Here is a 12,444-nt window from a genome sequence, read left to right as displayed (position 1 = left end):
AATTTTGGTGAAAAACAATTCGGCTTTAAAAAAAGACTGGGATGTCAGCACGCCTATCGTGTTCTAGCTTCCCCCCTGTTGCAATCTGTTAATGATAAATCTCCTCTTCATATCTGTGCTGTTGATCTTGCGAAAGCTTTCGATAGTATAGTCCACTCACATGCTCTCTATTCACTTTTTCCAACAATATTAACCTTTCTTTTGTTGTTTGTTACGGTACTGATATTCTAACTCTTTTTTTCGGGTAAAATGTAATAGATAGTTTCTAATTCAAAGGTGTTTCTTCGGCGTGGGGTCCGTCAAGGGGGTGTGCTTTCTCCGACTATTTTCAAGTTATGTATTACTCCTATTCTTTCATCTTTGCCTTCGACTTTCATTTCTCAGGGAATTGACGTCTCGTATCTTGCTTATGTGGACTATATTTTCCGTTTCAGTTGTTCTAGGTTTGCGCTCTCGCATGCTTTTAGCTGGATCTCAGACTAATTCAGATGGATTGGGTTTATGTTGAATGTTGATAAGTGCAAATATATTTCATTTAATTCGAGAGCGAGTCTCCCTCTTAACTGTGGTTTTTTCTCTATTCCTTGTGTCTCTTCTTTTCGGTGGCTTGGCCTTCACATTACAAATAATCTCAAAACACTTCGGGCTCTGACAGTTTCTAATGCAAAAAAAAAATTGGGGTAGGATATTCAAAAATTGTTGCAAATAGACGGAGGTACAATAGAAAAGCGCTTGGGAAATTATATTCTTCATTTTTTGATCATTCTTTTTTTATCTGGTTTTCTTCCAATTCTGAAGCCTAAAGATCTGAATTCTATCCGGACATATTATTTTAAATTTTCTTTAAAATAGGAGGGAGGCACTTTTGTGCCTCCCTCCGTGGTTCTGGAACCGGCATCTAATATCGCGATTCGGACTCCCGGATTTACGGGAAAAAGTGACTGTGCTTGCGGGAAAACTGTCGTTATCTGCAGGTATTACTGCGCACCATAATTTACGTCGTTTTATGTAAATAATTGTTAAGTTTTTTTTGTTCTTGATGTAGTCCGCTTCTTTTTTATAGTGGGTAATAAATAAATTATTATTATTATATTATTCACCCAAAACCAAATGGTTGACGTGGCGTGAAACAGGTAAAAAACATACATACATATAACGTCATTAATTTCACTATAATAAGAAAGAAAGAAAAAAAAAGAGAGAAAAGAAAAGAAAGAAGAAAAATAAATAAAGAAAAAAATAATACTACAGGGACAGCAACTACATACTATATTCATGTTGTGGGGTCGCACTCACAAACCAACAAGCAATTACAACTTAATTTAAATTAAATCGAATCAAGTCACCTCCAAAACAAACAAAACTAGAATTCATACTTACTTGATAATTTTTCTTTCTATTCTGCTTTAAAACCACTAAAATTTTCTAGTTTCTTCATATCATTATCTAAATTATTCCATAAATGTATACCCTTAATAACAAAAGAAAACGTGGACCTGGCAGACACTATAGGTGGAGTATAATAATCATTTTTACCCCTAGTATTTTGGTTATGTATATTCCATTGGCTGTAAAACCAACCGTTAAAACACTCCGATAGCTGCTTCATACTGTACCTATACATAAACACTAATATATAAAAATGATGAAGACCCAGCGCTGGCAATATCCTGAGATCCCTATAGACTTCTTGAACTGATTCTCTTTCTGATTTTCCTGATAATACACTTAATAGACTTGTTTTGGATAATTCGCACAGGATTAACAATTGAAGAAAATGTACCCACGTATACAGAAAAACAATACAGAAGCCTAAGTATACTAGTTGGAAACATATTTAAGGTTACGAATCATCCCCAAATTACGCGATAGAATCCGGGATAAAGTTTCAATATGGGATCGGAAACTGAGAGTCTCATCTATATTAATGCCAAGATACTTTACGAGAAATTTACTCTTAGAGGGGTTCACCTTTAACTGATTCACTCTCAGCCATCTTGAAACCTCATTTAGCGCTTCTCGTACAATCTCTAGGAGCAATCTCTCCGACTTTGCGATCACCACTAAAGACGTATCATCAGCAAACATAGGCACTGTAGCCGCGATATCCCTTTTTACGATCTCACTCATTCTTGTTTCCAGTTTACTTACAGACTGTGGAAGATCATTCACAAAAATTAAAAATAATAAGGGTCCAAGTACCGAACACTGTGGAACTCCACACTCAATAAAATTTTCATCAGAACCCATATTACCAATTTGAACATAATGTTTTCTACAAGACAAAAAAGAACGTAAAAACGAAAGAGCTGGACCCCTAATCCCATAAATTTCACACTTTATATACAGAATATCATGACTGACCATATCAAAAGCCTTTACAATATCTAAAAATACAGTTGCCACTTTATATCATTATTTAACGCCATATTGATAATACTTGTCAAGGATATATTTGCTTGCTCAGTAGTGCGATCTTGACGGAATCCAAATTGTGTAGGAGTAAATATTCTCTGGTCTTCCAGGTACTGATAAATTCTGACCGAAAGGAATTTTTTTAGTATCCTAGACATAATGGGTAAAATCGAAATTGGTCTATAATTTGTCTATATTACCCTTGACTACATCAAACAGTTCGTGGTAACGAACTGTAAGTAAGAAGCGACCCGGCTCAGTAGTAACTGAAACTCCAAAAAAACAGAATTTTGATGCCAATAGATATGTCAAATAAATCCGATTTTTTATGCTGATTTCAAATATATAAGTTTCATCAAGTTTAGTCTTACCCATCATTTACGTGCCTGAAAAAATTTGCCTTATTTTCGAAAAAAGGGGGAAATATCCCCTGAAAGTGATAGAACTTTAATGAAAATCACACCATCGGATTCAGAGTATCAGAGAACTCTAATGTAGAAGTTTCAAGCTCCTATCTGCAAAAATGTGGAATTTTGTGTTGTTTTTTTTTTTTGTCAGAAGAAAGATCACGGATGCGTGTTTATTTGTTGTTGTTTTTTTTCAGGGGTGATCGTACCAACCCAGTGGTCCTAGAATGTCGTGAGAGGGCTCATTTGAATGGAAATTAAAAGTTTTAGTGGCCTTTTTAAGTGACCAAAAAAATTGGAGGGCAACTTGGCCCCCTCCCACGCTCATTTTTTCTGAAAGCCACCCAATTAAAATTTTGAGATAGCCATGTTGTTCAGCATAATCGAAAATATAATAAACATGTATTTTAGGATGACTTAATCCCCCATAGTTCCCGGGGGAAGGGCTGCAAGTTGTGAACTTTTCCCATTATCTACGTACAGTATTGGTTACTGGGAAGTATACAGACGTTTTCAGGAGTGATTTTTTTCTGGTGGGAGGGCTGTAGGAGGGGGTTACGCGGGAGAATGTTTCCGTTGATGATTTTCTCTTGGGGTAAGGGACATTTCTATGAAGGGGGCGTCGGATTTTCCAGCATTATTTAAAAAACGATCAGAAATTAAATTAAAAAAAAACAAGTTTTTTCAACTGAAAGTAAGAAGCAACATTAGAACTTAAAACAAACATAAATTATTACGTTTACGAGGGGTTTCGCCCTCAAGTCAATACCTCGCTCTTTACGCTATAGTTTTTTATTGCTTTCAAAAGAGCTATCTATTCTAATTAAACGACCTTTGTGATTCAGTGGTTTGTGATTTAAACAAAATTCGAACTCTATGGTAAAGAGCGTGGTATTGACTAAGAGAGAACCCCGTTCATATGCGTAATAGCATATACGCAATAAAAAAAACAAGTGATACGGCTCAATAGTAATCGAAACTTTTAAAAACGGAATTTTGATGTCAATAAATTTATCAAAAGACTGGCCTAATAATGCAGATTCTAAATATGTAAATTTCATTAAGTTTAGTTTTACTCATCAAAGGCTACGAGCCTGAGAAAATTTACCTGATTTTCGAAAGAGGGGGGATACATCCCCTACAAGTGAAAAATTTTAATGAAAATCATACCGTCAGATTCAGCGTATCAGAAAACCCCATTTACACAGGTTTCAAGCTCATATATGAAAAAAATGTGCAAGTTTGTATTTTTTGCCAGAAGAAATATCACGGATGCGTGTTTTTTGTTTTTTTTTTTTTCAAGGGTAATCGTACCGATGTGGTCCTAGAAAATCAAGAGAGAGCTCATTAGAACGGAAATTAAAAGTTATAGTGCTCTTTTCAGTGACCAAAAATACTGGAGGGCAACTTGACCCCCTCCCGCACCCCTTTTTTCCCAATTTCTCTGATCAAAATTTTGAGATAGCCATTCTGTTCAGCATGGTTGAAAAACCCAAAAAATATATCTTTGAAGGTAACAAATTCCCTCTAAAGGTGGGAAATTACTGAAATTGCGGTCGGTTTTTTTCTTTTCGAACACCACTTATTTGTGGCAATATTGATAGTTTCAATTTCTTTTATTTTAATCAATGTTTTTTAAGGATTACGTAAGGCGAATAAAAGACTATGCTATTGAAATGGAAAAAGTGAAGAGGTCTTGATTTGTAGCAGAGTTTTGTCAACTTTAGCGTAAAGAGCGAGGCATTGACTAGGGGGCAAACTCCCTAATATACGTAATAGAAACATACGATTATAGAAGTTCGTTACGTAAGTTCATTCGTAAGTTATGTCAGAACAAAATTTCGAGAAAGCCATTTAGCCAAAAAAGACAATTAATATGCAAATTTCATTTTAATTATTCATATACAGTGAGTCAAAATCAAAGTTGCATTAACTCAAAAACGTTCATAAATTAAATTTAAAAAAAACAAGTTTTTCTAACTGAAAGTAAGGAGCGACATTAAAACTTAAAACGAACAGAAATCATTCCGTATATGAAAGGGGCTGTCCCTTTCTCAACGTCTCGCTCTTTACGCTAAAGTTTTTTATTGTTTTAAAAAATAAAGTTGTGAGACAGAGTCAAACTTTAGCGTAAAGAGCGAGGGGTTGAGGAGGGGACAGACCCTTTCATATACGGAATAATTTCTGTTCGTTTTAAGTTTTAATGTCGCTCCTTACTTTCAGTTAAAAAAACCTTTTTTTTTAAATTTAATTATGTTTAAAACCAAGCACTTCTCTTAGATTATAAAAAAAGCCTATAAGAGATAATTTTATGGTTGTGTAGGCTATATGGTATGCAGTCATTATTTCGTTGTTTTCTGTTTGCTTTTCTTTTCATCCTATTATCATTTGTACTCCGCATTTTCATTTTTGTTTCTTGTAAAAGAAAAACTAATATTACTACTTTAATTTCAGGAAAACAATTCCAGAGAAAGTGTGCACCCTTCAATCAAGGAATATATTAGAAAGTTAGCCTGTCATTTAGGAAGATTTACAAATGAATTTTGTACAGACGTCCATCATTTCGTTAAGAATAATTTCCCAGAAGCAACGTTGGAAGAGAACTTGACGAGACGAAAATATTGGCCTTCGTATAGAACTATACAAACAATTGTCTACATGGTAAGGCGTCTTTCTTCTATTTCTTTTCTTTTTTCTTCCTCTTCATTTCTTCTCCTTCTTTTCTTCTTCTTCTTTTCTTGTTCTAGGTTTTTTTTTCTTAAATAGTCATTCAAAGAACGTAAATAATAACACTGTGTAGTAACAATTATCCAATGCTCAAATAAAGATTATTCCTTCTGTGTTGTTATTTTTCAATGTTTTCCTTACCCTATTTTATGAATGAATGAATGATTTTTATGAATTAATGAATGATCTTTAGCAATACAAAAAAGTAAAAATGGAGTAGAGAGAAAATGAAAAGAAAACAACAAAACACATCGAACAAACGAACAACTTAAATTAATACTTCAATAACTAAAAAACAAACAAACTATTTACATAAAAAGAAAACCATTACACATTACTGACTATAGCTTCAAACATACTATGCATTGGGTCTAAAGATTTCAGGAACTTTTCCCTCCTGGTCGCGATCACGACGAAGGGGTCATCAAGTCCGTAACGTGCTGAAATCTGGCGGTTTCTTCGCCAGGGAGGAAGGCTAAGCAGATATTTTGCAAACTTATAGAAAACTGTACGGATTGTATTTTTATCATCAAAAGTAAACAAAGACCAGAAAGGTGACGAAGCTAAGATATGAGGGGTGGCAAAGGAATTGAAGATCCGTGCTAGAATGCGGCGGTTATATAGACGTTTGCATGACAAAATCATCCCATACGTTTTTTGGACTTTCTGTTTGAGATCATTTATTAGACAGGACCGGGTAGCTTTAAGATTAGACCAAATTGGCAAACCAAGGTAAGTTATTGATGCTGCTGCAGCAACTGTATTACTACATAGTGCAAATATGACAGGCGCCAACTCTTTCTTACGACAATGAAAGACGACCACCTCGCTTTTGCTTGAGTTGAATTCTAGGCCTATGTTAGCATATTCGTTAGACAAGACTCTGAAATTACTCTCTATGCCACTGACGGATCTACTCAGATGTAAAATGTCATCGGCATAATTAACAAGAGACAAATCAATTCCACGAAAAATAAAGAACGTTTTCACCATCTTCTGAGCCTCGATGATACTGTCATCATAAAGAGGGGGTGATGATAAAGCCCCATGGCGAATGCCTTTTCGTACTGGTACGAGGAAATCTGATACTGTCGGGCTCTGGTTTCTTAGTATCCTTACTTTAACGTTCAACTTAATATAAATGTTCCAGCAAGTAGTAATTATAGATCTGTCAAGACCTCTCTTAAACGCAGAGATAAGCAGTTGTGCATGGATACCCGAATCAAAAGCTCCGTGGACGTCGTGGCCTGCAAGAACCACGGTTTCTCCTTTATCATCTGCGTCCATCAAAACGTTCGACAATAGGCTATGCACATGCTTGCGGCTAATATTTCTCTTGAAACCGAACTGCGAATCTGGCGTACTACAAACATACTTTATCTCCTAATAAATAATAACTCCATCAATTTACAAAAAAACGGGAGCAACGGTTATCGGGCGGTAAGAACAACATTCAGATGGGTCTGTACCTTTCTTGATGACAGGGGTGATTACACCGCTACAAAAAATATCTGGAACTAGACCGCAACTAAAAATCATTTCGAACATAAATGCTAGATGTACTGTTAACAGTTCACTACCGAGAATCAGATGCATACCACAGATATTATGTACTCTTTTAGAGTACTTCTTTTTTAGTTTAAGGATAGCCGAACGAACATACGGCACTCTCACTACGTGGCAAAGATCCGGTTCCAAAGATTCTAAACAGAGATCAAGATCTCTCTCAAACTTGTACTCCAATTCAGGATCAGGTGAAGCAAACTCGCTCGTGAAATAACTATTCCATTCACTTTCACTAGCGGCGGGTTCGTTGCTGGGTGCTTTTGCAGATAGGTTCTTCTTGATGAATTTCGAAATTTTATTTGGATCGACTCGTAGCAACTCACTGTTTTCATCAATCACACGAGAGCGATGCAAGGTGAGATATTTGGAGAACTGCCGCTTCGTATACAATCGAACACTGTTTGCAACGCCTTGTTTAGAACGGCCCGAATCAATCCACACACTATACCACATTTTAGTTTGTTGACACGCATTAACCAAAGCTGGGTTTTCCGACCATCCTGGAACTTCTGACCCAATTCTCACGTTACGAATAGGAACCGCGGTTTTTTCTACACAGCGCAAGGCGTGAGTTATTTCACTACAGTAGATATTTATAAGTATTTGTTTCTCATCGAATGCAATCGGAGAGCTTTTGAGTAATAGCTGGAAAGAGACTTTAATCGTTTCAAGGATTCCACCACACACAGACCTGAACATGGCTAAATTATCTTTTTGCCATTCAGTCTTCTGGGACCACTTTTTCTCCTTTGGAGCATCATTTGGGGCATTATTCAGGAGGTCATTAATAATAAAGGTATTAGCCACTGGAAGGTGATCAGAAACACAGAAGCCGATATCAACCTCACAGTCACCGTGAGTCCTCAAGTCGGGAGAGCAGAGCAGAAGAGGACGTGGAACCGGAATTATGCACATACGTGAAGTCTACTCTGTTTCTCAGTACCCGCAGACTTGGGTAGGCATCGAGCAGGATTTGACCTCTCGGATCATTAGCATCAGAGAGGTTAGAGTTCATATCTCCGGCAATAATACAGGAAAGTTTTTCCGCCGCGCATAACGTAGCAACAGTGGCTACTTTTCCACAAGCAATATTAAACTTATTGTCAGATTGGACATTCCTGTAGTTCGTTGGCAGATAGACTGAGAGCAAAACAGTATTTTCAATTTTCACTGCAATATAAAAGTCCGCTTCTTTAAACGTCGAGGCACGGACAATGATAGCAACAGCACCAGAGGGACGACCTCTTCCCGACCTCCTAGAAGGAATGTCAAACACATTTACGTTTTCGTTTAGTTGTAAGAGCTGGAGTCCCTCAGCCGACAGGAAATGTTCCTGCACGCACACAATGTCAAATTTGTTAGCAAGGTTTTCTAAAAGTGGTAATTTAGATAGTACTCCGTCATTTATGTTCCACGTCACTATTTTCAGAGAGTGCTGGAGCTAGTCATCGCTTAGATAGGGCCTTTTGGCTTCTGGACAACTGAAACTGTAGCAGGGGTGCTTGTCAGAGCCACAGAGGGCGTACTTCATCTGGTTCTGGCACGGGGTGTCTTTAGAATTAGTGTGGCCTCCTCCGCACTTTGAGCATCTTGCTTTATTAGAGCAGTCCTTTACAATATTCCCATAGGCCTGACACTTATAGCAACGCCTCGGGAGAAAATGAAAGTCCTCGACTGGAATTCGTTCGTAGCCTATAATAAGCGGAGATTTCATCGCGGAGGCTAGATGCTGCTTGGTCCCAAATTTCAGGCAGAACGATCTCGTTTTACCGATATGAGAGGACTCAGCACAATTATTCACAAGACCACAAAGATCCTCCTCACTAACGCTGGTGGGTACGTGCCTGATTATGCCAAAGAACGCAGGAACAGACACTTTTGCTTTAATACTTGAGTTGGACTTAGAAATAGCCTGTGCAACTGATTTTGCAGCCTCTTGATGGTTCAGAACAACTTTCCAGTCAGTTTTGCGAGATTTCAGTTCCACAATATTTCCACAGTTTCTTCCACATACTTTATCGAGATAATCCTTTCGTAAAACGGGATGCCGGTTGGGACTGATTCGCGGATCTCACAAAACTGTCAAACTTAGCACTAAGCTCATTCACTTTCCTGGTCAGTGTCACTGAGATTTCTCCGGCAATCACAGGAACCTCGTCAAGCTCATAGATAACAAAACACGGCAAATTAACTTTGTTGTCATCGCAGTATTTCATTGCTTTTATGATATCGAATATGTGGTCAGTAGGTTTGTCACGATTAGTTGGCCTATTTGACTGGCCTGCCTCAGACCACAGTAATTTTTTTGCATTCCGTATATCATCCAACTCGAAGAACTCTGCAGCTTTGCTCATTATATCCGCACTCTGATTTCCCGCTTTATACGGCCTTACTGCGAAATTCAACACGGCATTCCGTATCAATCTCTTTTTCGCACTAGTATCATCTGGCAGCATATTTCTTAGAGAACATAATCACACAGAGTCCAATATTAGCCCGTTGGCGGAGCAGACAATGTTAATAGCATAAATTTACTTACGAGAGAAGTAAGGGAATCGTTGTAGTCTGTCTACCTTGTCCCCGCACTTTAAGGGGCAAGTCCAGCGGGTACCACGGCTCTTGCAGACAACTCTCTCACCCCTCTTCTGCTTACTTCTCTCCCGTCACCTTTATCGCAGCGTAATTGCCTATTCTGTTCCGGAAAATATTTTTGAATTTTGGCTTATTTCGTATCCTATGTCCAATTTATATTTGTACTGCGTAGCTTGATGGCTTTTCTCCAATATTATCACTCTTGACCTTGATCTTGACCTATATCATATAGGTCACTGCTATGAAAATATCAATAAGAAAATCCACAGTCCCAAGGGAATTCTCACTCAAGTTGAAATGCTTATTCGAATTATAATCCTTTGTGCACTGAATTAATAATTTTCAAAATATTGGCTGAAGGTCAAGAAGTGACTATAATCCTTTACCAATTATTAGCGATCGGTTAAATCCAAAAAGAGGTCTTAACACCATGAACTCTGAATCTAGACTCATGATTTTCCTTTTAAATCATTGTATGTTTTGATGGTAAGTTGCCTTTCCATTCTTTTTAATTTATTTGTTTGTACTTTTATTGCTTTTTTTTATTTATTTATTTTGTGATTGACGATTTTTGAAAATGTATATCTTATAATTAGTACCAATATATTGGTTTTCAAGTATAATTAAATAATAAAAAATAACGTTTACAGTGATGGTTGTAGCAATAGCTGCATTCTATTAAATAACGAACCATGGCCAATAGTAACCAAAAATTATTGAACTATACAAACTTCGTATAGAACTATACAAACAATTGTCTGCATGGTAAGGCGTCTTTCTTCTTTTTCTTTTCTTTCTTCTTCCTCTTCATTTCTTCTCCTTCTTTTATTTTTTCTTCTTCTTCTTTTGTTCTTTCTCGTCTCCTTCTTTTCATCTTCTTCTGTTCTTGTTCTTGGTTGTTTTTTTTTTATAAAAATAGTCATTCAAAGCACGTAAATAATAACACTGTTTAGTAAAAATTATCCAATGCTCAATTAAAGATTATTCCTTCTGTGTTGTTATTTTTCAATGCTTTCCTTACCCTTTTTTTCATGATTTTTCTTTTAAATCATTGTATGTTTTGATGTTAATTTGCCTTTCCATTCTTTTTAATTTATTTGTTTGTATTTTTTATTGCTTTTTTTTAATTTGTTTTTTTTGTGATTAACGATTTTTGAAAATGTGTATCTTATAATTAGTACCAATATATTGGTCTTCAAGTAGAATTGAATAATAAAAAATTAAGTTTGCAGTGATGGTTGTAGCAATAGCTGCATTCTATTAAATAACGAACCATGGGCAATAGCAACCAAAAATTAAAAAACACGTTTAAAAAAAAATTTGGCTATTGAGAAAAAGCCAATTGTTGCTGATATGAAAGCAAAGAACAATATTAAAACACAAAACGAACAGTATATGATGGGCCGCCGCCCACTCTTTACGCCAAGTTTTACTAGTAAATAGCTGAAAGCCTTCTAGAGTGCGCGAATATTAGCAATTTCAGCGAATCCTATAAGTTGGATCTCATCAAAAGCATTATCGCTCTAATAACTTAAGTGAAATGGGCGCCAAAAGTAACTTGCTGCGTCTAGTCGCTGATTTTCTTTCCGGGATCGGGAGCAGTGCGTTTTCACTCTTAGCGAAGACGATTCAAATTCTGCATTCCTCCAAATCACTTGCGGTGCCCCTCAGGGCACTAAACTAGCCGGAATTATTTTCCTCGGTGTGATTCACTTCCTCCTGCTTACTTTCAAGGACAGATATAAATTCGTTAAGGATCTGTCATTCTTACTCAAATACCTACTAGAAGGCCAATCAGCGATCCCCCTTTTTGATCCTAGTCTACCCACGGTTTTTCAGAATGAATGCGATCGAGCTAGCCTTACCCTCAATGAGCAGAAGTATAAGGTGTTGCGTTTCAACCCTCTTAAATTGGACTTCCAGGAGCCCCCTACCTTTTTTAAAAGAGTTGGCTGTGAGAAAATTCTTGGGGTAATCTTCTCCGTTGACTGCAAGTTCAACAACCACGTAAGTAATCTTTTGAGAAAAGGGTATACAGCGCTGCAGTCACTGATTACCATGAAGCGGTTCGGGTCCAGTGTCAATTCCATGAAGCTTGCCTTCAAGACTAATATCCTACCCATCATTGAATGTGCGTGCCCAGTGTGGGGCCCTGGTGTACAGTTGAGTGCTGGGATGTGTCAAGACATCGAAGCTATCCAAAGTCTGATCCGTAATATTATGTCGGGTCAGAAATTCACTATTTACTACAGTATACTTAAAGTTCTTGGCCCGCAGTTACTTTTTAGACACCGTACGAAGCTTATTTTGTCTGTAAGCTATATCCTGCTCTCGATCAGCCAAAGCAGGACGATTCAGCCCCCGCTAGCCACCGGTAAGTCCCGTATCCGGAGGCAATACAAGCTCAACCCAGTGACATGCCGTACGACTCGCTACCAGCATTCCTTTGTCCCATTTTTTACAGACATGGTCAACAAATCCTAAGAAAAGCAATATGGTTTTATTCATTTTTTGTTGTCGTATTTGTTATTTAACTTTGTCGTATGTGTAAAAACCCTCAGTATTAGTGCTTTTAGCGCTAAAAAGAGTAAGTTTAATAAAATATGTCTATGTCTATGTACTTTCAAATTTTCCTAGAGGACCCCAATAACGAAAAGAAAAGAAGCAAATATCATTGGATAATTTGAGTTAGAATTTCGAGAAATCTTGGGAAATGCAGGATTTCCCGTAAGGCCCT

The 12,444-nt window shown here is 37.1% G+C and overlaps 1 protein-coding gene across 1 annotated transcript in view; it reads left to right on the top strand.

Annotated features, from left to right (window-relative positions):
- Nucleotides 1–12,444, top strand: part of LOC148944707 (uncharacterized) — a 117,698-nt gene that overhangs the window by 90,011 nt on the left and 15,243 nt on the right. Inside the window, exon 6 of the mRNA XM_089100083.1 lies at nucleotides 5,277–5,483. Within this exon, the coding sequence (XP_088956209.1) occupies nucleotides 5,277–5,483 (207 nt within the window). The remainder of the gene's footprint in view (nucleotides 1–5,276; nucleotides 5,484–12,444) is intronic.

Source organism: Artemia sp. Qi Xiang Cuo, chromosome 14 (genome assembly GCF_049724085.1).
Source record: "Artemia sp. Qi Xiang Cuo chromosome 14, ASM4972408v1, whole genome shotgun sequence".
Lineage (NCBI taxonomy): Eukaryota > Metazoa > Arthropoda > Branchiopoda > Anostraca > Artemiidae > Artemia > Artemia sp. Qi Xiang Cuo.
This window is presented reverse-complemented; position numbering and strand designations above follow the sequence as displayed.